Genomic DNA, 27,390 nt, shown 5'->3' on the forward strand with positions numbered 1-27,390 from the left:
ACTCCACTTAACCATAATTAGACTATAAACATGCCACCAAGCCCCAAGTAGCATAGTTGTTTCTTGTGGCCTTGAAGGCTTTTAGAGCAAGGGCAAGTGGACATAACAAAGGAAGTTCAGTTTTTTTGAATGCTGAATCAGCACGGGGCCTCCAAGATACTTGGGTATCTTTTTTTTCTTCCTGCTTGAAGGTAACTTCTGCCATACGCAAGTGACGAAAGTTCATTTTGATATGCTTTAAAAATGTTTTGTTGGTAATCTAACAGGTTTAATAGCAATAAAAAACATTGAACAAGTAAGATATATAATTTTTTAAATGTTAATTGTTTGAAACCATAATTTCTGCATTCCACTGCAGCTCCAGCGCTACGGTAATAATCTGCCATCACGTACCCAAATTTTGGGTCTAGCTTACGATAATTTGTAATGCTGAATCATGTCTAGTGTACCATATTATCTGATGAAATATATATATGGTTCGGCGTACCATTGTTATCGTGCATTTGCATCTATTTATTTTATAATAAAAAATTATATAACTAAATTTTTTTTGGATATTCATAAATAGATACAAAAATTTGTAATGAAAATCATTTAAAAATAGGTTTGTGAGTGAATCCGAAGTCAAAATATCTTTTTAATTAAATTTAACTGTCATTAAAAAACATTTCCTTTTGTTTAATATTGTTTGGTGATTTTTTGCAAATTTATGAGTCGCGATATTTCCGGGTCTCTAGTTATAAGTGATGTAAAGCTGCAGACGTCGTAGGTAAAAACTACCGTTAATTAGTATTAGACAACTTTAAATAATGGAATTTTAATTTTTTGGTAATATTTTTCAGTATATTTAGCCTATGTTGTTTTTATATAGGTCTAAGTTTAATTGAAACGATCATCCCTGTCTGCTAGTGATAAGAGGGACAAAAAAGGTTGGGGATCTGTGCACTAAGAACTCTGTTTATGTTCGGATGCTGCTTCCTGCCCCTGGTATCTTTGTCAGTGTCGCCTGCAATTTTCAAAGATTTATGAACCATTCACTTGTCACATGGAGTTTAAAGGGAAGTTAAAAGGCCTGTGTGTGTGTTTTTGGGGGCAGTATACTACGGCATTTTACTGGGAGTCCAGGGGTGCAACAACAGGGGGGGGGGGGGGCAAGGGTATTTTGCCCCCACCCCCCCTTCTGAAACCTTGATGTGGGGGCAAACGGGTGCAAAGAAAGTGCTGTGTAATCAATTTTTAGATAATAAAACTGCTTAAATAGCACCATTTGCCACCTTGAAATACAAATTTTCCCGGGGGAGGGCCCCCGGACCCCCCGCTTCAATAGGGGGAATCGATTATTCTTTATTCTTTATAAAAAGGTATATTGCCCCCCCCCTTTAGAAATTTAGTTGTTGCGTCCCTGTGGGAGTCTATTGTATTTTTCCTGTGGAAAATGCTTTCCATGGTAACGATACTGACATAATTTAAGGTACTTCCGAGCAGGTTAATTTGCTGAGAACTGGCGAAACTAGGACCAACCAATCACTAATTTATAACCTAAAATTAGAAAATTAAGTAAAATCACAAAAGCCTAATCTTTTAACACCATAAATTCAACAAACATAATTTTTTGGTTTTTATTGCATAATTGTCACACAGTTTATACTAAAATCAAGTTTGAAAATTAGGGGTGTGATGTTTATGTGAAAAAAGCATTTTTTGTTAGGTAATGTTATTCTTAAAAACAAAACCTATTCTTGGAAAGTACCTATGTTCATTTAAAAAGTAGAGTATACAAAAGCACGCCAAACAATTTAAATTAAGTCATGCAACAAAAACATATGTTCAATTTTAAATAGAAGAACCAAAACTGTGATGGGAACGTGAGTCGGAGCACATAATTATCATAGTGCACACAACGAGAAAGCGTGGGCTATCATATGTAGTTAACTTGGCACCAGACAGAGTGCGTGCATTGCATGCAATCTACGAGCTATCTATTTCGATATTCGACTACGTGCGCGCGCTCTATACGGGAATCAACATAACCAAACATGAATGATGCTAACTAGCACTGGCTACTTTTTTATAAGCGGTACACAGCAGCGAAAAAGACAAAAAAATAAAAGTTATTACGTTTGAAAACGTCTTTAAAAGAAAATTTACACATCAGACAGACAACTTTGTATTTAGGTTAACTAAATAACTAAGTGGTAACATCCGAATGAATATTAGATTTCAACTTTAAAATACATTGTTTTAAACGGGAAAACTACCTACACAAAGTGCTCGGAATCTAAAAACATAATGTGACAATTATGCGAGAAATTTTTTTTCTCCAAATTTTGACGTCCTATAATAACGGTGCGACGATTATGCGATAAAACATTTTATCAGGCAACATGTACCAAAATGTGTATGTACTAAAAATATTGGAAAAACAATTTTTTTTTTATCTTGTTACTGATATTAGTATGCACTCAGTTTTATATTATGACAGTATATGTATTTTCCAAACACAAACAAATACTAACCAATTTATTTTTATTGTTCCAAATAGTTTAAGATGCTTATTAAAAATTATTTTATTGTAAAGGTGCAATTGATATTAGTCAGAATCATTTAAGTGGCATATTTGTTTAATAATATGCTATAGTTAAAAATAAACGGAATTCATAAAAAAAATAAAAACAATAACACAGAAATATCCTGTTGTTAAAAATAAAATCAGCCTAAAACTGAAACCACACGATGAGGTGTAGTGGTGTGTATAGTGACGAGGGCGGTGGGTTGTTGCAGCTGCCGCTACTGGTGCCGGGCCTGGAGTACCAGTTCTCGGCCAGCGTGGAGTGCGTGTCGGAGGCGGGGTTGTCGGACCTGGTGCAGGTGTTGGTGGTGAGGGAGGGCCACGTGCGCCCCCTGCTGGCCGCCACCATCGCCATGCCCGCCTGCGACCTGCTGGCGCTGCTCTGAGCCTCTTTGACCGTGTGCTGTTGGAGCCCTTTCACACGGGAAACTATCGATCGCTCACAAGTTGCGATGACCTGCCACGCCGGAGACTTTTCAGCGTTTGTTGCTAGATTACGTAGGGAATACCATTCAATAATTACCCAGTGTTTTCAACTGTTTGCTGAAGCGAGCACCGCTCTCTGTGCTATGGGCGTTAAATACATTTTAATTGCATTGATAATGAATGGGTGAATGTGCCAATAGGAAGGAAAAAAAGGCGAACGAGTCTTTCGGTTCTGCCAGAGATGTGTGACATCTAACTCCTGTAAAAAGCAAATTTATGTGTTCTCATGTTGTAAGCACACTTATAAAACGAAACTTGGACACACAATTAAAAATAATTAGTGTATAATTCTTTAAAATAATGTTAAGCATCATAAATATATGAAAAATGTGTTTAAAATACATTCATGGACACAAATTACACGTACCGTGTTTTATCGCATAATCGTCGCACATTTTTTACTAAAATCAAGTTTGAATAGTAGGGGTGTGATTTTTATGCGAAAATAAAATTTCTGTTAGGTAAAGTTATTCTTAAAAACAAAATACATTCATGGAAAGTACATTTATTTAAAAAGTAGAGTATACAAAAGCATGCCAAACAATTAAAATTAATAAGTCATGCAACAAAAACCTTTCTTCAACTTTAAATATAAAAACAAAAACAGTGACTCGAACACGAGCTGGAACTACGCATAACAATCGTCATAGTACACATTTCCAACAAAAGAGTGCGGGCTATCAAATGTAGTTAATTCAGCACTAGACAGAGCAAGCGTGTTTCATGCAATCAGCAAGCTATCAAAATTAATACAGGAATTAACATAACCAAACATTTTTGTAAGCTTTACACAACGGCGACGAAGAAGAACAGATAAAGGTTATACCGTTTTAAAACATCTTTAAAAGAATTTTTACACAGAAAATGTCTAATTTTTGTTAATTAAATATGTAAGTGGTAATATCCGAATGAATATTAGATTTCAACTTTAAAATACATAGTATTATACTGGAAAACTACCTACACAAAGTGCTGGAATTTAATAGTGGGTCTAAAAATATCATGGACATTATGTGAGAATTTTCTTCTTCTAATTTTGACGCCCTAAAATAACGTTGTGACAAAACATGGTATTCCATATCACTTTACTCCCTTACCCCCTCAACAACCTTTTATCCCATCAATATGGGTTCGCGGGCTTGGAGCACTCGTTTCGCAGCAGTTCACTGGCTAGAGCGCACAAGTCACCCTCCTTGTTAACATTGCTGGCTTCAATGAGTGCTTGTGTTCTGTATTGGACTCTTCATCTGCAAGAGTGCGCTTCCGCCATAAGGGTTTATTTTTTACCTGTTACAGCACACCATCAATCACCTGTGAACTCATCGTCCAACATATCGTTGGCCATCTTAAAATTTTTGTGATTATCAAAATGTTATGAAGTTCTGTAAATTTATAAAATAGTTGCACATTATAATATTTATTTGATAGATATACCTTCTTGGTTGAATCCTTGCAAAAAAGTAATTAGAGCTTAAGAATACTTATCAAAAATTTATTTTAAGTAAGTTAATCCTACTTTAATAATTTATATTTTTACAATTGAAAAATCTATGTTCTGGTATCTATCCTATGTGAGATTACAAAAAAAATATTTCCCAAAACCCTTTTTACATACAATGTATATTAATTAAAATTCTACTTTACTATATGTAAAAACATTTATTGATCTGTTAGGGCTGCTCTATTTCTGTATCTGATACCCGCAAATAAAAGCAACCATTTGACATAGGATTGTTGATTTTTTTTTTTAAATCTTCACCAAATACATGTCGAAATACAACAAAGGCTGGATTTATTCTGCGTAGAAGTGGCTGCGAATAGTCGTGTGGTTCATATGGGATATTTTGAGTAGTTAATGTCATGGTCCAAAGTTCAAGGTCAAGATCATACAATATGGTGGTCTGGGTCAAGGTCAAAGTCATCTAAGATGGCGGCCATGATTTCACAATCCAAAATGGTGGACCCCAGGTTTAAGCTTTTCACCCAGAACCCAGAGCCATTATTCCCCAATATATACTACACTTATTGATTCACCAGGCTGTGTTAGCATCGAAAGAATTTGGATATAATTTCACCTTGAAATGAAAGGTTCCTTTGTTAAGGCAGCATCTGTAAATGACATATTCTTAATATTCAGAAACAAAAATTTTTTTCTTCTTCATTTCTCATTCAGGAAAATTTTAAAGTCATAAAAACTGTAAATAACTGTGTTAAATGCCAAAATGGATACAATATGCTCAGAAGACAATAGTCACCCAAAAAATGCTAAAATGGAGCAAAATCTGTTAATCTTTCTATAGGTGTTGGTTGTATCTATCAATTGTGAGCAGTTTGTAGGATTGTTAATAATACACTCATAAATAAATAAATAAATAAATAAATAAATAAATAAATAAATGTGTACGAAAAAATTCTAATTGCAATTGCCAGTACACTGCAGATACCTGTATGATTTTGTGATGGAAATACAGCTTTAACTCATGTCTCTCACACCATGTTGATATTTCATTTTCTCTTCATTACTACGTATTTTAAGGGCTTTTTTTTTTCTGAAATTCTAACATGATAACCTCCCTTGCATTTCTTGATGTGTCACTAATATTTTCAACATATACTCAGTTAGTGCAGTGTAATGGGTAGAAAAAGTTTTGCAATTGATAATAATTATAAACACTTGTGCAAATTTTTACACGCATTATATTGCACATAGTGAATATCTGTGGAAAACATTGGTGACATAACAGTTTGAAGGGCAGTGTCATGTAATAATTTTTATAGAGTCCTTAGTGATGATAAAATGAAAAAAAGTCAACGTGTTGTGCAAGACCAAGCCTGGAGTTATTATTTATAACTGGGTTGTAGTCTCAAAAATGCTTTGTAGAAAAGTAAAGAAAACATGGCCCCTTAACTGGATAAAATTTTGTAACAGATTGTGCTGGGTGGACAGATACTGTCAGCACTGGCAAATTCACAACTCAGTTCTTGTGGTTACTTTTCCCCAGTGCCGTCCTCAGCACGAGACTGATGTATAAGCTTTGGTAGCGGTTGCCTACGGTGCAAACATCCTGTTATTTTGTGTGTGATTTGGCCTGAATCAGAAAAAAATATGTACATGGATTTGATATCACTGTTGAATTCCTGAAGTGGGTGCAACACACTCGCTGACAAAGTTATAGCATAGGGTAATGCAAAGGATATGTCGCGAACCATCTGTAAATTTGTACTTAAAGGACCTAGAAGCAACTAAAGGTATCATCTCCCCTCTAGATATTTTGACAGTATTGAGATTGAGGATCTTAATTTTGTGACTGCAGTGTTCAGTTGGGACCATTTTTTGAAAGTGGAAGGAATAAATAAAAATACAAAAATAAAAGCTTTTTAATTAACTTATATTTTACTTAAAATTCAGGTAACAGTTTTTTTCTTCATAAACTTAAATATTCCTTAAATTAAATAAATATTCTGCACTAAATTGTAAATTCTGTATATCTGAACTCTAAAATTAAATAGTTATTAAGAAATAATAATAACATGAATATAAATATATCAGTCACATGCATACCACAAAAATTTCACACAGACATTTCCAGTACAACGTGTTCACTTAACACTAAAAAGAAATAGGATTCTCTTGAACAGCATAACTGTTTGGGATGTTTCCAACACAGAGAATCTTCGGAGTGGTTACGTTTGGCGACTGCAGTTTTCAAGTTTCAACACTGTGCACCACGACACTGTCAGGGGTGCACTCTTCAGTACCGAGACTGGACACAATGCGGCTGCAGTTGAAGCTCTGCTCAACAGGCGGCAGCACTAGCCCGTGTAGTCGCGGCATCGCTCGTTGTCGCTGTTCGCTGGCCAGTCGCAGATCTTCATCTTCTCGTTCCACACGGTGCCTGGCTCGCAGGTGAACTCCACCGGCCGGCCGTACACGCACTGGTAGTACTGTGGACCAAGCAGTTCAACAACATTCTCCCTTGGTTTCTGTGCGAATTGTAAATAAAAATATGTACTAATTTTATTTACTTGTCCTGCTTGATTTAATGCATGTCACATTTTCACCCTGCGTGACCAAGCCTAGAGTTATACCTATGTCTAAGCAGGCCTTACATAGCTAAAGTAAGTTCCGAGTTAAAACATGAGTTATTCATTGCTACAATTATTGCTGTCAAAGGCTGGTCAATCTCCAAACCAGTCACATGATGGCATGCGACAGTTTCTGGAGGTAACACCTGTTACGTGTATGGGGCTGGGCATGAGTCGCAGTGGGTCCCTCCTTAATCTGGACTCCACCTAAATGTATTAATTTAGCATTAAGTAAGGTTAGGAGAGGAGAGACACGGAGAGAAGGGTCAGAGAAGGGTCAGAGCCAGCAAGGACGATAGTAAGATAGTAAGGGCAAGTAGGAAACCTGGGCTATGAGGAAGAAAGTCTTTGGTAGCAATATCAGGCGACGATGGATGGACTTTGTGTGTGGATTGGAGGATCCAGGAAGTGTTTTGGGAGAAATGCATAGAGATTCCGAACAGTAGAGAGCCACTGTCGAGCCAAATTTCAGTGCAGAGTGTAAAGAGTGGGATTAATAAAGTTTGATTGGCTTCGTGGATAGCAATTTGATTGTTATACTTAATTTAGGTCAGAATGTAAATATCAGTTGATAAATAAACATAAGGTTGGTTAGTTTGGCTATCCTTTTGGCCCCGTATTCCCACTCGTAACAATATTTTAACTTAACACAGTGTTTGTACCCTTTCTGTTCTCTACTAGTTTCTCTTTAGTGTGCATCCTCTGCATCCTAATATTTCCCAAGCCTACCCATTTTTTTTTAGTACTTAGCTACTTACCTCTTAGAACTAATTTTTATCACAGAACATAAATAAAGTGCCAACGAATTACGACATCAAGCTTCCAAGAGAAAGAATAGCTGGACTTTGGTGACCGGAATGAATCATCGGAGGATGAGAATTTGTATTCAGCCGTGTGGCGAGTTTGTTTGGTCACTAAATGAAGTGATCCCCCCCCCCCCCCCCTAATAAATTTAATGGTTTTTTTTTATCATGGCACCTCATATCCCTGCTCACATGTGACTTCACTGCCGCGGTGTATTCGGTATTTCGGTGATCGGTTTCCAAAGTGTCGACGTGAGCGCACACCTTGTTGCAGTCCTTGTGCGGCAGGAAGTCGTTGTCCTGGCAGTCGCCCAGGATCTCGTTGCTCTGGGTGGTGCTGGTGGTGGCTGTGGTTGTTGTGGTGCCGGGCCGGCTGGTGGACGGCTGCCTCGTGGTGGTACTGGTGGACCAGCTGGGCCTACGGCTGGTCATGGTGGCCGTCGTGGTGGCCACGGTGGCCGTTGTGGCGGTGGTGGGCCGGCCACCTTGCGGCGTGGTGCTGGGCGGTCTGTCCCACTCGGGCTGCTCACCGCACACGACAGACCAGGGGGATGAGCAATCTCTCGGCAAGCCTACCGTGGCCTTTCTACCAGTTACTCGAATACCATGTCCTCGTGCGCATGCGAGGAACTAAACTGCTATTCTCTTGTGAGCAGCAGCTGTAGCTCTGTCATAAACATTAATTACTTAAGGTAAATGGAAAGCAATCACAGCCATGTCTTTGCTAGGTGTCTTGGAATTTTGGTATTGATCCGCATTAAGTAGTACCACAGTGTACTGATGATTCACTCTGCATTCTACAAAGTATTATAAGGGCTGAGAAGTAACTAATGGATAGGAGGTGAAAGAGTGCTTTGTATATTTGGATTGGGGGGGGGGGGGGGGGGGGGCCGTCTATGCAAAGCCAATTAGGAAGAGGTCTCCTCTTATTGGATTTAGTATGAACCGGTCCAAGGAGGTTTTTCTGCTATTGGTTCTCATGTCAGTCATTGGTACGGGGAAATGCAAGTATGTTTATGTAACTGGCTGACACAAGAACCAATAGTAAGAGATATGTGACTATCTGAAACAATGACTTGTAGGAGACATCTTCTGACATGCTACTCAAATAAGATGCTGGGCTGTTTAATACTAGGCGTACCACCTCCTGATACTCTGTTGGTGTCCATCCTGATAGCAGTGTATAAATACCGAATGCATGACGATATAGTTAAAAACTTGGATGTGATAAACCTTTAATATGCCAAGATACCCTACATAGTAGTTTAATTCTCACATATGAACACAGTTCTTGTTCTTTGCTACATGCACCCTGTTATAGCAGTTCAAATAGGGTTGAAGACTTAATTGGGAGACAGTAATCGCCACATGACCATCAAGACATGTGTCTTAAGTGATGTAAAGAAACTACGAAAAACATAAATGAGCAATACTGGACAGGGATGAGAACCAATCCCTGTTTCATCAAAATAGAGTCCAGTGTTATAACACTTCACTAAGACACTGTGGCTCATGACTATTTTATCCCTTATCCCTGTTGCACGGGTAGAAAGGGTGTTATTTGGTAACTTAACTGATAAAGTCTGTGTATCTGAAAATATCTTTGAGAGTGCATTCAAAGTCTTTACAAGATTTAACTGCTCTATAGTATTCATTTTAATTTATTTTTGTCAAAACCAAATAATAATTTTTTTTACAAAGAAAATGAAAATTTAGTAGGAACCACAGCAAAGTTATTTTGCTGTAAACCAAATTTTCTTTCCGATTTTACCCACTGTTAGCAAAGTAAAAATTGCAATGCCAGTAAAACAGTACAACTAACTATAATGCTGATTTCATAGCCCATTCAATAATGTGAATTTTTTGTTATAATCTAAAATCCAATGAATTTTTCGCTAAAATAAACTACGTCTTAATAATTCAAATCTGTCAATAATTAATGTTTTGTTCTAAATAATTATGTAGTATAGCTAGAGACCGGAAAAATTCGCGAATTCATTTTGCGATAGGCTAAAATACAAATAGTTAAACCTCAGTGCTGCCTCTGCTATTGGCTCACAACTCACCTGGATGTCTCTGGGCCAATGATAAACGCCCGACCAAAGCTTTATCGAATCACAGGCTGCTACGTTGGGACGTCTCACAAGACAGCAGCCAATGAGTGGGTGGCATTTGACAGAGTGTATGTAGAACTGTGGAGTTCATCCTAGAGGTCATTGAACCCGCGTATTTTTCCTGTCCCTAAGTATAGCCTATGTTTCATATTATTGTTGATTCAATGTTAGTTTATCTAGTTAATAAATAAATAAATAATAAATGGATGTTCTGCAGTGGGTGGCAGTGTGTGAATACGCACCCGTGGCGTGGTGCTGACGGTGCTGGCCGGCACTGTGTAGCCCCGCATGCCCGCGCTCATGACGCGGATCAGCGGGTTCTTTTCGCCGCACAGGCCGCGGAAGTCGTCCATGTCGATGGCCCAGTTCATGGCGCCGGCGTAGCCCTTCTGCTTGATCCAGTCCATCTTGATCTGCACGCTGGTCGCGTTCTCGTAGCCCACCCACTGTGTGCCTGCCGACCAGTCACACCCACCTCCTTGCACGTGGTACACGCACAGGTCATGCAACTCATCTCCAATCTGACACTTCTCGAAAGTACTACCAATGGTTTGCGTATCTTTCTGCCACTGTTCATCTTTCAACAGTACCTACCTAACTTCACGTGGTTGTCCACACTCGTAAACGAGCTCATGTGATGCTGTGCAAGTGACAGTTGGGAATTGGGTACCACTGGTAGTACTTGTAACTGTCAAATATGAAACACATACCATAACTAACAAGTGGTTTTTTTTTTTTTTCGCCTGTGGTTTAGGGTTTGTTCATGTTAGCGTAGGGTTGCTATTGGGGTGATAGCCACCACACTTTAGTGTTTGTATTCATTATGTAGGTTTTATCAGACCGTGCATCATGTCAGCAGTCACTTCTCTCTAGTGTTTTCATGTTCGACACTAACGTAACTCAACGCAACACGTCATCGACGTGCATATTCTCAACGACCATGCAGTGAGAGCCTGAGGACAGAAGGCTCTTATATCACGCAACCATCATGCACGGTAACAGTTCCGTAAGCAGTCGTCACTATCACGTGACTTACAATACATGCCACGACGGCTCTAAGTGACCGATTCTCAATAAAAAAACCATCTGTCCAGAGGTTTCACAATTTTCCTCAAGTATTAGCATAGCATTCCTGGTAGCATCAACAGCTTGGGTTCTCTGTCCGGTCAACACCTGCTGTGTGCCGGCCAGGAGGCGAGTTTCAGGTGTACCTGCGGACTTGCTCACAGGCTCCGGGATTAAAGCTTGTTGGCACCCTCTTCAACATCATTAATCGGCAGAAGGCGTCAGGTCGTCAATATTTATTTACTGACCTAAAATAATGGACTGTGAATGCGATTAACTGGATTCAAGACATTGTTACATTTTTAACATGTGTATTTTGTGTGAGAGCAGGATAAGGTTTATTGATTGGCACCAGTGCGAATTGAATTTTGAATTTTAAGTTACAGTAACTTGCAGACGAGAGGTTGACAGTGTTTATTATTCAGTTGTTTCTCAAAGAACGTGATAAAATGGAGAAAAAATAGTGTTTTAGAAAATGTTAAGCATTTAAGTAGCTGCCTTGTCGGGCTCAAACCATTTTTACCTGCATATTGCAAAATGAATGCTGCTAATGTTTCTGCTTATCTCGTTTCTTTCGCTTTGGATTTACACCCTAAATCACCCTAAGTTTTTTTTTTTTTTTTTGTTTTGTGGAAATACTTGTGCATAATCTACAGTTTTAAAAGTTTGTGTTGGTTTCGGAGATGCATCAGTTGGGACGTTCAGCGCCTTCAGCCGTTCTTTATAAATGACAGGACAATGAGAATAATGGCCTTAAATAACCAGGGCTTAACATCTGCTCCACACAGAGGACACGTGAGTCGACAAGCAGTGTCGATTGGAGAATGGCACAGTGTTGATACATGGTGGGAGCATTTTGGAAAAAAGTGTACTGTTATCTTATGCTAGGAAAGGAAATAACACAGATCAGTAGTACTTCACTAGGCCGTTCAGCCATCTTGTTTATTTCCCGGCTTTCCCGCCTTTACATCCTTCCTCTCAAGCAGTCCCTTATATGACACAATACTCTTTACAATTAACCTGATACATATTAACCTGATACATTACTTAGCTTTAACCTGATACATTACTTAGCTGTCCACACTGTTCTCTCCTTTCCAATGAAAATTACTCAACCAACTGGGTGGCTTCCTCTGTCTTTTTGATGTCCTTGCATCCATCTCCCTTAACTCTATCCCTCCAGAATTATCCTCTATTAACCCCCTTGCATGATTCTGTGAATTTCTGGGTGGCCCATATTTCTCACCCTGTAGCCCCTGCAAGTCCTCCTCCCCAAATCCTCTAAACTCCACTTCTCCTTCCCTTTCGTCCCTCCTGCTGGATTTATCTTGCTCTTGTACTACGTCCCTATGATTTTCCTTGAACTCTATGTTCGACCCCCCTTCTCGTCCCTCTTGTTCTTGTACTACGTCCCTATGATTTTCCTTGAACTCTATGTTCGAGCCCCCTTCTCGTCCCTCTTGCTCTTGTACTACTTCCCTATGATTTTCCTTGAACTCTATGTTCGGCCCCTGATTTTCCTTGAACTCTATGTTCGACCCCCCTTCTCGTCCCTTCTCTGCCTGTGTAATTTTCCTTGGAATGGTGCTGGCACTAAAAACCTTCTGTTTCGCCTATACTTTCGCTGGCCTAATTTCACTATGTAAGATCTGGGTTCCTGCCCCACTGCTTCAATTTCCCCATACTCTCTGCGATCCGAAACCCAAACCCTCTCTCCTACTACTAGGTCCGGTAATTTTCTAGCCTTGTGCCTGTGGTTATAACTGTCTGCCTGTTGGATTTGTCTGTGTTTTTCCTTCTGTACCACCTGCTCATGGTTGATCTGCCTAGATAGCTTAGATGGCATCATCGGAAGGGTAGATCGCAAGCGCCGTCCCATGAGTAATTCGCCTGGGCTGAATCCATTAGCTAATGTCGTTGTACGGTACGCCAACAGTGCCAAAGTAAGATCCTCATTCTTCTTTATTAATTGCTTGGCCACTTTCACCGCTGACTCCACTTCCCCATTAGACTGGTGATAGTGTGGAGATGATGTGATGATACTAAAGTTGTATGAGGAGCTGAATTTTCTGAATTTCTCTGAGAGAAACTGTGATCCACTGTCCGCTCTAACGACGTTCGGGATACCAAACCTTGCAAAGACTTCCGCGAGACTCTTGATGACAAATTCATCCCCCAATGAAGACATAGGTATGATTTCAAAGTAACGCGAGTAGTAGTCAGTAACTATCATGTACCATCGCTGCTGCTTAAAGAAGTCAATCCCCACTTTCTCCCATGCCCTGGACGGAAACTGCTCCTGCAATAATGGTTCCCTTGGGTTCACCCTTTCCTCTATGCATCTAGGGCAACTTCTTATCAGTTCCTCTAGCTGCGTGGACAATCCTATCCACCACACCGACATTTTGGCCCTTTCCCGACATTTTGTTATTCCCTGATGTCCTGCATGTATGAATTGTAAACATTTCTGCTGAAGAGGGAGTGGTATAACCAGACGGGTACCTTTTACTAACAACTCCTCTTATACCGTAATCTCGTGCCTGAACTGATATGACCTCATTTCTTCCGATACTTCCCTCTTCTCCGGCCATCCTGTCTCAGCATATTGCCGTAGTTTTCTACAGGTGGAGTCCCGTCCCTGTTCTTGTCTGATAACCTGCAAAAATTCATCCTTTACCGGACACGCCTCTATCATGTACCTTACAAAAGCCTCTACCTCATGTGTCAGTTCTTGCTCTTGTTCCCTCTGGGATGAATTCCCCGGATTACGGGATAAGGAGTCAGCTACCACTAAATTTTTTCCTGGCACATACTTGACTGTGTAGTCATACCGCATTAAGCGGATCCGAAAACGCTGCAATCTAAGTGACAACTCATCTAAGGGTTTCGTATGCAAGATTTGTAATAACGGCTTGTGGTCAGTTTCCAAAATAATGGGTATGCCTGTCAGGTACTGCCTGAACTTTTACGCCCCCCAAGTCAAAGCTAGAGCCTCCTTTTCTATCTGCGAGTACCGTTTTTCTTTTGCTGTGAGTGTACGCGAACCATATGCTATAACCTGGCGTAAATCTCCCGATTGCTGAAGAACACAGCACCCCAGCCCAAAAGAGCTGGCATCTGCGCTCAAGATGATCTGCATGTTGGGATTAAAAAAGGCCAAGGTGGGTGCCTTGGAAAGCATTTGATTGATTTTGCTAAATGACGTTTTCTGGGCTTCTTCCCACACAAAATCCACATCTTTTTTTAGAAGTACGAACAATGGCTCTAACACCTGCGATTTGTTTGAAAGAAACTGCGCTGAAAAATTTACTAGCCCTTAAAACTGCTGAAGTTCATTCTTTGTAGTAGGTTGAGGGAAGTTACTTATACCCTCGACTCTTTCAGAGTCTATTTGAATACCCTCCGCCGACAACGAAAATCCTAAATACTTTACCTTAGTGACCCCGAAACAACTCTTGCTGGTATTTAGCGTGATTCCTTCTGTCTCCAGCCTCCCCAAAACCTGTCTCAAAATGTTATCGTGTTCCCTTATAGTTGCCGCGAATACCAATATGTCATCCATGTGAAAGACCACCCCAGCTATACCCTCTAACACCTGAGCAATTTTTAGAGAAAAGTTTTCCGGTGCACTTGTAAGCCCGAATGGGAGCCTCTTGAACATATACCTTCCGAATGGCGTGATGAAAGTTGTTAAAGGCTGACTTTCTTTGTCTAGCGCCATTTGGTAGAACCCGGAGTAACAATCAATTTTTGAAAAAAACCTTGCCCCTTTGAGTTGTGCTAGCTTGATTTCTACCCCTGTTATTGGAAAATGAGGACGACTGACATATTTATTTAATTCTGAATAATCACCACAAATGCGCACTGAGTCACCCTTGGGAACAACCACAATAGGAGCCACCCAATCAGTTGGCTCAGTTACTTGTTCTATGATGTCTAATTTAATCAGTCTGTCCAGCTCCTTTTTGAGTTTATCAAATAGGGGCAAAGCCACCACCCTTGGTAGTGACTGTACAAAAGGTTGAGCATTCTTTTTTACTGCTAACTTCACTTCCCCCTTCATTTTCCCTAGTCCCTTGATCACTCCTGGAAACTCCCTAGACACCTGTACTTCAGTGTATACTGCTTTATCGGGTGCCGATATTTGCGATAACATGCATTGCTCACCCGTGAACTGAACAATTTCAAGACTTATCAAAGACATTCATCCTAAGATAGGTGTTTTTAACCCCTCTATTACGTAAACCTCTGACATAAATTTTTTACTGCTACATTGTAGTTCCAGAACCAACCACCCCAGAACTGACAACATACTGCCATCCGGTCCTGAAAGAGTTTTCGTGCACTGTTTCAACCGTTTTCTGAACTCTTCTGGAACTGTTTCTGGAGGAACACAGGTTATGTCTGCCCCCGTGTCAATTAGGAATTCTACTGTGGACTTAAAATTAGTGATGCTAACCGAGGCAGTCCACTTGTTGGTGCCCCCAGACCCAAGTACTAAACTACCCAAGAAACATTCTTTCTCCATTTCCGGTACTGTGCCTGTTTCTGACACCAGACGCACTTGAGAACTGCCACCTGGCTTTCTTGCTTTACATACCACCGCCCAGTGACCACCTTTATCACACTTAAAGCACTTGACATTTCTTGCTGGACACTTAGAACGCTCGTGGTCTTTCAAACCGCAAAACTGGCACTGACCTGAGGGCCGGATCTCACCCCTGGCTGTTGACTGATGCTTAAAGGAAATGGGCTGTTGATGTCTATTGTCCTCTTGGCGATGTCTATTGTCCACTTGAACTCGGTGAACCTCCCCACGACGATTCTGCTGTTCCTTGTATAACACCGCAGAATGGCTACTCTGCAGTTCCGCTTGCTTTGCTGCTAGAATCGCTTGCTCCAGTGTTAAATCTGGCCTCAGCTGTAACTGCTCACTTGTTTTAGAATCCGCCATACCCACGACTATTCTGTCCCTTATTAATTCTGGTTTTTACTGGCCATAGTTACAATTGTCTGCCAACTTGTGTAATGCGGTGATGAAATCTGCTACTGTCTCTCCTGGCATTTGTGACCTCGAATTGAACTGAAAACGCTCAAAGATAATGTTTCTCCTGGGATTAAAATACATTTTAAATGCCTTTAACACCTGATCATATGTTGTAGGTTGAGGTTGGAACTGCGCCCATATTTCCTCTGCTCGGTCACCCATGATGTAAAGCAACAGATCAATTTTTTCGTCATCCTTTTTTTGACTATGGCCTGCCACCGACATGTATCTAGAAAATCTTCTCTCCCAAGCTTCCCACGCCGCAGGCACTGCAAAATCCAATGCTGGGGGTGGATGGAGGTTAGGCGTTCGCCCAGCCTGCTGGTCTCCCCCTTCTCTTTCCATTCTTTAAGTGTTCTCCACGATTCTGGTTGCTACAACGACGTGTTCCTTACTCGTCTTTAGGTCCGAAGAACTACCGCTGCCACCATGTACTGTTATCTTATGCTAGGAAAGGAAATAACACAGATCAGTAGTACTTCACTAGGCCGTTCAGCCATCTTGTTTATTTCCCGGCTTTCCCGCCTTTACAAAAAGATTTAAAACATTTGAAATGTTAACAAATGTTTTCAAAAAATCTTACATTTGTATGTCACTACCTCACTGACTTATGAGCCTACAGCAGTAGTTGTAGGCGACTTGACTTCCCACACAGCAACATACTGTCTTTACTGATATTTCATAAAAAAATTTATAACTTCACCGGGGTAGGTGGAAGGGAGAGAGAGAGACTGGAGTACCCAGAGAAAACCCACCGGCTCACGCAACTCCGTCATGTTTCCCAATATCCAGATTGCCTTAATATAAAACCACTGAGGCCCCTCATTGGCCAGTAAATAACATATTTCCCTCTCTGGCTTAACTGTTGGGTCTTCAGACCCCGCAGTAAGCTATCTCATTCTATTCCGCACACAGACAGCTGTAATATTTGTTGAAGGGAGCTAATATATTAAGAATATGCTAATTTTGTACTTTGGCAGACATTTTTCTCCTACTTCACCTCATCATGACAATTCTTAAGTTCCTGTGAGCTTAAGCTGTGGAGTCTGAAATGTTATGAATGAAATATACAAATCTTTTTGAAAATGAAAAATAATATTTCGAGAGAACAGTCCTCAAAAATACGAAAATATTTAAACATAGGGCATTTAATAGAAAGACAAAGAAGAAAATCAAAAGAAATTTCATCGAATTTAAATATAATATTGATAGACATATGTTTAGGATTGACTAGCAGTACAGTGATTTATGTTTTTTTTTTTTTTTTAAATAAATTGAAACATTTTCCCTTCATATATTCATGAAAGTTTTCTGGTGAACATTGTTGCCAGGACATCGCAGACTACTGACCTTGGTAGGCGAAAGGAACGAAGCCAATTCCGTCCCACCTCTGTGTCCAGTTGCTGCCCTTCTCTTGCAGCTCAGCGCAGATCTGTGCAACAAACCCACACCAATCTTAGTTAGCAATCAAAACATTCAGGTAATTAGCACTCATATTCTTAGAAACATTTTTAATATTAACCTTATCAAAGTTAAAACAAAATTGAAATGGGTGATTATCAGATTTCGCTGCTTTTTAAATTGGAAAGAAAAATTACAAAAAAAAAGTGGTTTTCATACACTACACACGTCCCTAAATTTACCCCGAAGGGCTGATTTTTTAAATTCCTACTAGTTTGTGAAAAATAAATGTTTATAGCTTACATTGCTATACCAGCATCGGGCATCGTGGCTTTGGGGAACGAAATATGTTTCTCAAGTACTAGAAACATCTTTAAATTTACCTTGAAAACATGGTTTCTTAATTCCTGCTGGTTCGTGAAAAATATCAGTTTAAAGCTTACATTACAATACATTTGATTTTACACTGCCGCCGCAATTTATTGTTTACCTGCGATCGTGTATCTCTTTGTTTAGTTTAGCGCAACTGTAGCCAAGCATTGAGAATTTAAAATATGCTAATTTTTTCCATTTTATGTATTGAAGTTTATCCCTGAATCATGAAGGCTTGATCCTGATCTCATGATATTGATGGCTTAATCGTGTGGTACATTATGCTTGCTGTTATAATTCAGTACGTTGGACAATCCTGTACATTTAAAAAATATTGTCATATAATAATGAATTATGATAGTAAGTCAAATAAAATTTTTCTTTACTACCTACAATCATAAATCTTTCTGATTCCTCAATTTATTTTATGTGCAGGATCATCCAACGTACTGAACTTAAACAGCAAGCATCATGTACCACAGGACGCATCTTTGCAGCTTGAATAGTAAATTGGAATAGTTTTAAGTCATTTAGAAATATTCAGTTGTCACTTCCGTTGTAGCGTGCAGTGAATGAAAAATTATTCGACTAAAACCATCGAAAATTATTCGATAGTACAAATTAGTCGATGGTGCCCAACACTCATCTTGAGATATTGTTGGATAAATGTCATAGACACACAATATCAAGGAGGGTTTACACTTGAGAGTACAGGGGTCTCTACATTTATCTCAGAAGTTAAAGTTTTCTCTCGGACAGTATGGCAATATGTATCGCGATCAGGGCCGCAACTAGGGGGGCGCAAGCGGGGCATACGCCCCGGGCGCAAATCTGTGGGGGCGCCGAAATCGTCGGCTTGCATTGTAATTCCTACTACAAATGGTAGTGGGTTCATACATGGAAGTTACAGTAGCACAGAAACTGTTACATGTAGGTATGGAAAATGCTTAAATAACACAATTTTTCCGTTGGAGGGCCCCCGGACCCCCCCCCCCACAAGCCGCCGACCATTTATTGGTGTGGTATGTGCAAAAAAAGGGGAGGGGGGCGCATGAATCCATTCATGCCCCGGGTGCCAGAGACTCTAGTTGCGGCCTGATCGCGATACTGATATTTGTATACGACATTCAATTTCAGGTATGTTTATGTGAAAGGGTCAGACAGATGTTGCATGATATAAATGTCCAGTGTAAATGGGCCTTAAGAAATGTAGTTTTGAGAGGGGAAAAAAAAAAGAATTTATTACAGTGAGTTTTGGTGCGTTTAACATTTATTTCCCGATTTGAGGTTATAAAATCACCAGAATCGTTCACATTCAAGCTTCGTTATGGACCGTGTTTTTAGCTTCTAATTTGTTGCCTGGTATTCTTAGCTTCCTCAGTCAACAACATTCACAGTTTGATCGTGCTTAAACTTAACTTAAGGAACCCTGCTCAGCTAAATCTGTCCGACCACTTTGTATTTTCCCATACATGGCGATCTTACTTTGTTATGCGTACAGTGATTAATATTGTCGGTGAACCATCTGGAAAATGTGATATTTAAACAACTATAAAAGAACATGTAACACACCAATTGAAACAATGATAAACACAAATGTAAATTATGTGCTTAGGCAAAGTATGTAAATATTGGAACATGTCCGCTGCTAACTTGCATGCCTGTTTATCGGGCAGAAATCAAGTTAGAACGCGAGTAAATACGGGCAAGGCTTTCTCGCAGTGTCCATGAGCCGGGTGTGTGCACAGACTCAACAACTCAGTTCACTGTGGACTAGAGGAGGTGTCAGCTCACCTCGTAGTAGGAGATGAAGCCCTTGGCCTGCGTGTAGGGTCCGGGCTTCCCGCCGCCTGCCTCCTTGTTGATGTAGGTGCCCAGCTCGTAGTTGTTGTTGCCTTGGCCCAGCGTGAAGGAGCGGCCATAGAAGGGCACTCCCACCACCAGCTTGTCTGGCGGGCAGCCCATGCTCACCCACAACTCCAGCCCATCGTTCTGCACACCAACACACTCTCTCAGCATGCTGCTTCTTCACTGGCTCCTGACGGAGGGCTGACACATTGGTGGCGGTACTTACGCCACTGCTTCTGGCCTCCGGCCAGACCAGACATTGTCTGAGTAGGGGGTCTCAGGTTTGTAGGGGTACTGATTGTATCTCAGTGTTCGATTGGGGGTTGGTGCAGTGTTGGCCTTAGGATCTCGGAGGTGGGCTGGCTGTCTCTGGTCTCCAAGCCTCGTGTGTGGTCATGACAGGTGTACTCTAATGAGCTCCAAGAACAGGCACGTAGCATTGTGGGACTGCTTATTTGTTGTGTTATAGGCTTATGCTGCACATGTATGATGAATCGCTTATTCAAAAAAAAATTCGAGAAAAGGTAATAAGATATTGAGAGATAGGCAGAAGTAAAAATAGTGATTTAAAATAGGTGTGTTACTAGTCGACCCGTGCGGAATTCCACAGTGTGCACCAAATCGTTTTGTGTGGCATTCCATTCCTGTAAATGCAGATTATATTGTAAGAAAAATGTGTAAAATAATGAAAGCAGGTTTAATAGTACTAAGTACAATAAGTTACCTTGGTGTGATGATACATCTATGAAGGTAAATCCAGGCTGGGGATCAAGCACATGTATTTATTCAATGAATCTGGAAGACATAGTTGTATATCTAAGAAAACAATGCAATTTAATTTTAGTTTCACATTAAATGGAAGTTGAAAGTTCCTCGCAATGTTAACGAACCTGCAATGTGAACAAATAATTTATTCAATTATTGAGTATTGTGACTAACTGATGCTATGAGAAGTAAATGTAAGAGGTTATGTTTGTAGGTTATGTTTATAAGAAAGATCTGATGTGCCAGAAGTTTTGGTTAAGTGGTTTTTTGGTGAAATTTTTTGGTTAAGTTTAAGTATACTGAAACCGTCTTTAACTGCTAAACGATAACAATAATATTGTAAATGAATTGTTGTTCTCAGTGCAGTAGCATGAACAGATAGATGTTATCTACCAGCATACCATCCTGATTTATGAGTTATTTTTGTAGGTTATGTTTGTGTTACAAAATATCAACAGTAATTTAAAAAGTACTTATAAGAAAAGTCTGACATGCCAGAAGTTTTGTTTAAGTGGTATTTTGGTGGAATTTTTTGATTAAGTTGAAGGATCCTCTAAGATTTCTTTATCATAAGTTCTGTTTATTATGATGGAAGTACAATTTAAAAAAAATATGTAAACAAACGCTGATTTATGTGGATATCCGATTCGATACATATCGAAAAATCGATTCATCCATTAAAGGACCTCATCTTAGATGACTTTAAATCTCAAATTTAAGAGAAATGGTACATTTTTAGACTGTGGGTCTATTTTTCGTCATTAGCTGACTCGATAAACTTTAAAATGAGGGGTAAATTATGGAATTTGATAAAGAAATAAGGATGATCTCGTGAACCGACAGACTAGAGAACTATAAGAGTGTAGCCACCTGGTTACAGAAAGATAAACAAATATACAGCGCAACATAGATGTATATGTACATTTGAATACTTAGAGCAACATTAGGCCAATTTTTTAAAGTACCAATCAACGACCTAGAGATATATAGACTGCTTATCACCCTGCTTTCAGCGCCAATTGCTGCTGTCGACGGCATACTGGGGAACTACAATCCGAGCGAGAGAGACAGAGAGCTGATTTGACAGAATGGTGGGCAAAACATAGCTGTAAAACCATTGGTTCTTATGGGAGAAAGATACGAGTTGCTAGTAAATTCCCTAAAATTGTAGGTTTTCCGCAATTTTACAGTTTTTGCGGGTAATACTTAAAGATGGAACGAGTGAAATATAATTTTTAATACAGTTTCATCGTGGTGCGATGTGTAAATACGACATTAAATGCACTAGAAAATAGCTAACCCTTCTTCGACCCAACGTTTGTGACCAATATGTAGATCAGTTATTGAACCTATTATATATGTATTTCGTGTAGGTAATTTGATACAGTACATGGAATTTATCTCATCACTAAGTACTATTAATTTAAAATAATCGACTGAAATGGAATAATGACCACTTTTAAATGATTTGTGTGTGTTTGTTATTATTGTAGTCGTATTCGTTCATTACGAGTTTTAGTTGTGTCACGTAATTTTACATAATGAACATAATTCATCCCGTAATATTACATAATTAACTTAGTACACTGCTACTTTTCTGCTGTCAACGTACGTCGTCTGCTAACAAAGCACTGTTTGCCCACCATTCTGTCAAATTCAATTGGAATCAAAGATGGCCTCCCACTAGCAGTCTATATATCTCTAGGTCGTTGGTACCAATGTACAGTCAATCAAACTTTATTTCTATGAAAAAAAGCCTCTCGCTCTTATTATGGTTGTTAGAAGTGAGCTGAACACTCCACCATAGGACCTCTTCAACGAATAAGAGATTGGTTAAGTTAATTATCAAAGTAAAGTCAAACTGTTATAACTGTTAGAGTATATTAGTTTAAAATATGCGATTTAAACAGACGTAGGATGTGTTATCACATATATATGAGAAATCAAGCTAATGATATATTGGGATAGAAATATGCCTAGGAACGAATTAAGATAACCACATTGTTGACATTGAAGCACTTGTATAAATACTACTCTTTATTCTATGGTATAAATCTTTCGCCTTTTACTAAAGATTATCTATGGTGTTTTGGGTCGCGCGCGAAATGGCTATTTAAGGTGTTTTCAGGCGCATTTTTGTTGTTTCGTGTGTAGCAGTGATCCAGAACAGCATTTACCTCAGTAGAAATGAATGTGAGTAAAACTCTTTAGTATTTAACTGTGAATCACCGATTGAAAATGTACATTTTTTCGCTCGCAATAAACAAACATGTGATCGCATAGTGTGTGTTCAGTGTGGCCAACTACCACGGCGGCCATTTACTGGAGTATGCTCTGCTCCCACTAGCAGCCAGCACCTCAGGCGCGAGGCGGCCATTTTCTATTGCGCCCAACAGATTAAAACAAACAATTAAATAAAACTGTGCTTTTGTCCCCTTTGTAACTTCCAATATATCAGTGACTTGTGTTTAAACTTTAACAAACTTCATCTTTAATCTTTTTATTTTAGCTTCTAAAGTAATTATTATTATCCTTACGATTTATTAATTCTGTAAATAACAGATTTTCCGAAGTAATTAAATCCTGTAAATTTTGCGAATTCTTTAATGTAATTATTATTGCTGCCAGTGTTAAACAAATTCTTTTTATATTCGTCAGTGACTATTTAATAAGTGTTTAAATATGTTATTGCTTTTGTTTTTGATCGTTTGGGCACACAAAACTCTTATTAAATGTGACAAAATCGTGAAAATTCGTGTTTCCATTCGGGATAATATGGAAACCAATCCAACTGACTGGGAGGATCTCTCCTCACTCACATCCCTACTGCAAACGCCGCCAAAAAAAAGTACGGCAAACAAAAAACAAGCCCCGATGATGACAAAACCGAACAAAGTAGTGAAACAGTGCAACAAAGTGACAACGAAAGAGACAAACCCCATTGCTCTTTAACACCCAGTGAGGCAGGCCACAGGCAGCAGTCTGCCTGTGTCGAGGTTTCAGACTTGAGAAAGATGGACGGGCTGATCCCGGCCTCGTCCTTTCCGGCAACCCTAACAACCACCACCATCCCCACGTCCAGTCTTATTAGTGGCCCCATCTTCAGCATCGAAACCACCACTGCCACAGTACACCCACCACAACCACCACCAGCTGCCCCCATGGCACCACCGACTGCTCCTGTGGGGCAACCCACAAGCTCTGCGCCGCCCCACAACACCGCCCCAGATGCCATGGACATCTCTGATGGCTTCCGGCCACCATCGAAAAGGATGACGATCAAGTGCTGCCGGGCCACCTCGACAGCTTCGGACGCCTCTGTCACAACCAGCAACCGCTTCACCCCTGCACTGACACTTGACGACACCGACGACGACTACTCTACTGCTCCACCAATGACATTCTGCAAACCCAAACCCAAGAACAAATGGACCACAGTTCCAATGGACCACCAGCAACCATCCACCTCCCGTGATCCCCCTCCCCCTCCACCCTCCACAACAACCACTTCCAAGATGCCTCATCTGCCTCATCTCCTCCACAAACCAGCCCTTCCTGACTGCCGCAAAACTCCAGAAGGAGCTCACCGGCCCCCTCACCATCCCCTCCACTGGAGAAAAAACTTCATTTTACACCACAACTACCTCTACCAGAAGCTCGCTGCAGGGGTCTTCCAACCTTTCACCCGCCTCCACCACGACGAACGACAAGACCGGGTAGTCATCAAGAGACTACCCCTATCGACGACGCCCGAAGAACTGAAGACGCAACTAAAACTTAATGGCTACCCGGTAGCATTTGTCCTCTCCCTGCGGATGCCCCCCGACGCAGAAACCAGGCCGTTCCTGGTGACCATGAACTACCTGGGAGAGGCCTCCAAACTCCTCACCATCAGGAACCTCGGCGGCTGGGTCGTCAAGATCGAGCGGTACCACGGGTCCGGAAGGGTCCCGCAGTGCTACCGCTGCCAGATGCCCGACCACCACTCCGTCAAGTGCGACTGTGCCCTCCGCTGCTTCAAGTGCGCGGGGAGACACTGGTTGCGTGACTGCAAGGCCACCCCGACAAGAGGAAGTGCTGCCTCTGCAGCAGCATCACCCACATCGCCACCTCCCCTAAATGCCTAACCCTCATCGCGTACCAACGACGCCACCCCCACTCCAACCCGCCACCGCACCCACCACCACCTCCGCCCCCTTGCCACCTGATGTTACCTCCCAGCGCACCTTCCCTGCCATGAAGGGCAACGCGTGGGCCAAACCTCCCTCTAATGAACACCCCAAACCCCGCACCCAACCCACCCAGCCGACCCACCCCACCATCCAACCCCACAAACCCGACACCAGCTGGAGAACCTGAAACCACCTCCCTTGCCGACACCATCCGCGACAACATCACTGCCTTCCGCACCTACCTTCCTCTCATCCAACGCACCATGGCAGCGCTCTCCCGCGCCCGCACTTCAGCCGAGAAGATAGAGGTCCTCATTCAATCTGTCCTGTCCCTCTTTGAATGAATCCACACCCTCCCCTGAAGATCCTCATCTGGAATTCCTTCTCCCGGCTTCCCAAGCTCCCCGACCTCCTCCACCTGATCCAAACTCACTCCTCCGATGCTGTGTCCCTTTCCGAAACCTGGCTAACCCCCAACGACCAACTCCACATCCCAGGATTTGCCACCCACCGTGCTGACCGTGATGGCAGGGGTGGTGGAGTGGCACTCCTGTTCCGCTCCTGCATCTTCCACCACCGTCGCAACGTCCAACTCTCCCCCGCGACTGAGGCCATTGCCATGAGGCTGCACGGTGGCCCCTACTCCCTCACTCTCTTCTCCCTATACCTCCCCCCACAACATCCCTTCCCCACCACCGACGTTGTGGCCCTCGGCCGGCTCGACGCTCACGTCGCGCTGGCTGGGGACTTCAACGCCACCCACCCCTTCTGGGGGTGCGTCACCGCCAACCAGCGTGGTAGCTCCCTCCGCCAACTCCTCAGAACCTCCGATCTTTCTCTCCATGCCCCTTCCACACTGTCATGGGGCAATTGGCCCCCATCCTCCGTCCAACATCCGGCACCTACCTACCCAACCGTTTCACAGTATACCGGTCCCATGCCATGCTCCACCTCACCTACGCCTGCCCTACCTGGGCACACTCCTCACTCTACAACCTCCGTCCCATCATCCGCACCTTCTTCCTAGGAACACGCCTCATCCTCGGCCTCCCATGCGCCACCCTCAGACACCACCTCCTCGATCTTACTGGACTCCCCACCATCCAAGACACCATATCCCACATCACCCAGAAGTTTCTCAAAAAATGCTCCACCAGCCTAAACCCCTTCATCAGACTCCTTGCAGAACCTCCCCCCCAAGCTCCACACCCCCTCTTCTCCACAGCCCACCTCCTCTTAGGTGACGCCGAAGACGTAGATGCTGCCGCCGATGCCGGGGGAGCTGACGGATGACACCGGCGTCCAGCACATCTACATGTAGCACTGCAGACCTAATATCACCACCCGCCCACCAACCGGACCTGTACCGCCGACGACCTCAAACCCGGCCGCCGAACACCAGGCGGGGCCTAGCCAAGGGCCCCCCCTCACCTCCAATGCATCAGGACCTCCACCATCAATGGAAACGACACCACACATCACCACCAGCCTCCAAGGACTTATATAGTTGGACGAGGCCTCCTCCGGGCAAACCATTGTATTATATATTAACTGTAAATGTATTTTCCTATTAATGTATCAAGTGTCTCCCTCCATGTATGTATATTTTCCCAACTGTGCCTAATAAAGGACAGGAATATTTTGGCAGGGTAGACCCCCTAAGGGGGTCCCCCATAAAAAAAATATGTAACTTTGCAGTTATCTATATCTAATTAAACAGAAATTTAAAATTTGGATATAGGTATATAATTTTATACAACCCTTGGATGTCAAACTGTTTTGTTCATAATATAGTAGGGAAACCTTTAGTCCTACAATATACATATGGATCTGCGATTAAAAAATGCGAAATAATAGTGACTTCAAATGCAATAGCAGACTGTGTCCGACTGAGTCAGTGGGATGTATTGAAAAGAAGCTCCTAAAATTTTAAAATTTCCCGAGGACATGTGTGAACTTTGTCATGTTGATTTAAAATATTTGTTTTTATTCTTTATTAAAATTTAATGGTTAAATTGAAATAAAGAACAGATAAAAATAATTCTAAAAACTAGAGCTTACACACGAACACTTTATCTTTAAGAAACATAAAAAAAAAATTACTAAATCTGACCTGTCCATGTAGCATATAAGATAATATATGCCAACTTTTTAAATTTACATTTACGGTACTTTGTGTAAAAAACGAAAATGAAATTTAGGAAAATTTTTTTAAATATACTTTGGCACTGCTATAATTTCAGAATATTTAGAAACGTCAAAATATTTTGGATAATCCGGCATTGTAAGAGTTAGTGGGAGATCCTACTGACCTTGTGCTGGCAGAATGACTACGAGGTTTCTATAAGCATACATGACTGGAATGTGCAGACAGTTCTTTATTTTTTTTAAAGTCTTTCTGTGACAATGAGGTTTAAACCTTCTGATTTACATTGAAACAGAGTAAAAATGTGCAGTGTCGTAACTTATTTCAGGATTAGTGGTTAATTTTTTTCTTTACATGTAGCTTTATAAACATTCATAAATATATTCTTTAGCAATTAAAATAACTAATCACAAATAGAATATAATTCCCTACAGTTGTAGTGAATTTATTTTCGTCTTTTTCTAAGAAAACAAAAATTAAAAATTGTTTGATAAACTGGGATTTTGTGTGAAATAA

The 27,390-nt window shown here is 41.1% G+C and overlaps 2 protein-coding genes across 2 annotated transcripts in view; one reads left to right on the top strand and one right to left on the bottom strand.

Annotated features, from left to right (window-relative positions):
• LOC134536679 (Bardet-Biedl syndrome 1 protein homolog) overlaps positions 1-4,786 on the top strand; it is a 76,405-nt gene extending 71,619 nt beyond the window's left edge. Inside the window, exon 12 of the mRNA XM_063376518.1 lies at positions 2,782-4,786. Coding sequence (XP_063232588.1) covers positions 2,782-2,955 — 174 coding nt within the window. The 3' untranslated portion in view covers positions 2,956-4,786. The remainder of the gene's footprint in view (positions 1-2,781) is intronic.
• Positions 4,787-6,415: 1,629 nt separating this feature from the next.
• LOC134536680 (endochitinase) overlaps positions 6,416-27,390 on the bottom strand; it is a 63,494-nt gene continuing 42,519 nt past the window's right edge. The window contains exons 7-11 of the mRNA XM_063376519.1: positions 19,738-19,935; positions 17,521-17,602; positions 10,301-10,512; positions 8,209-8,466; positions 6,416-7,000 (exon numbers count right to left, since the gene is read on the bottom strand). Of these exons, the coding sequence (XP_063232589.1) occupies positions 6,869-7,000; positions 8,209-8,466; positions 10,301-10,512; positions 17,521-17,602; positions 19,738-19,935 (882 nt within the window). The 3' untranslated portion in view covers positions 6,416-6,868. The remainder of the gene's footprint in view (positions 7,001-8,208; positions 8,467-10,300; positions 10,513-17,520; positions 17,603-19,737; positions 19,936-27,390) is intronic.

The sequence above is a fragment of the Bacillus rossius genome, chromosome 11 (assembly GCF_032445375.1).
Source record: "Bacillus rossius redtenbacheri isolate Brsri chromosome 11, Brsri_v3, whole genome shotgun sequence".
NCBI lineage: Eukaryota > Metazoa > Arthropoda > Insecta > Phasmatodea > Bacillidae > Bacillus > Bacillus rossius.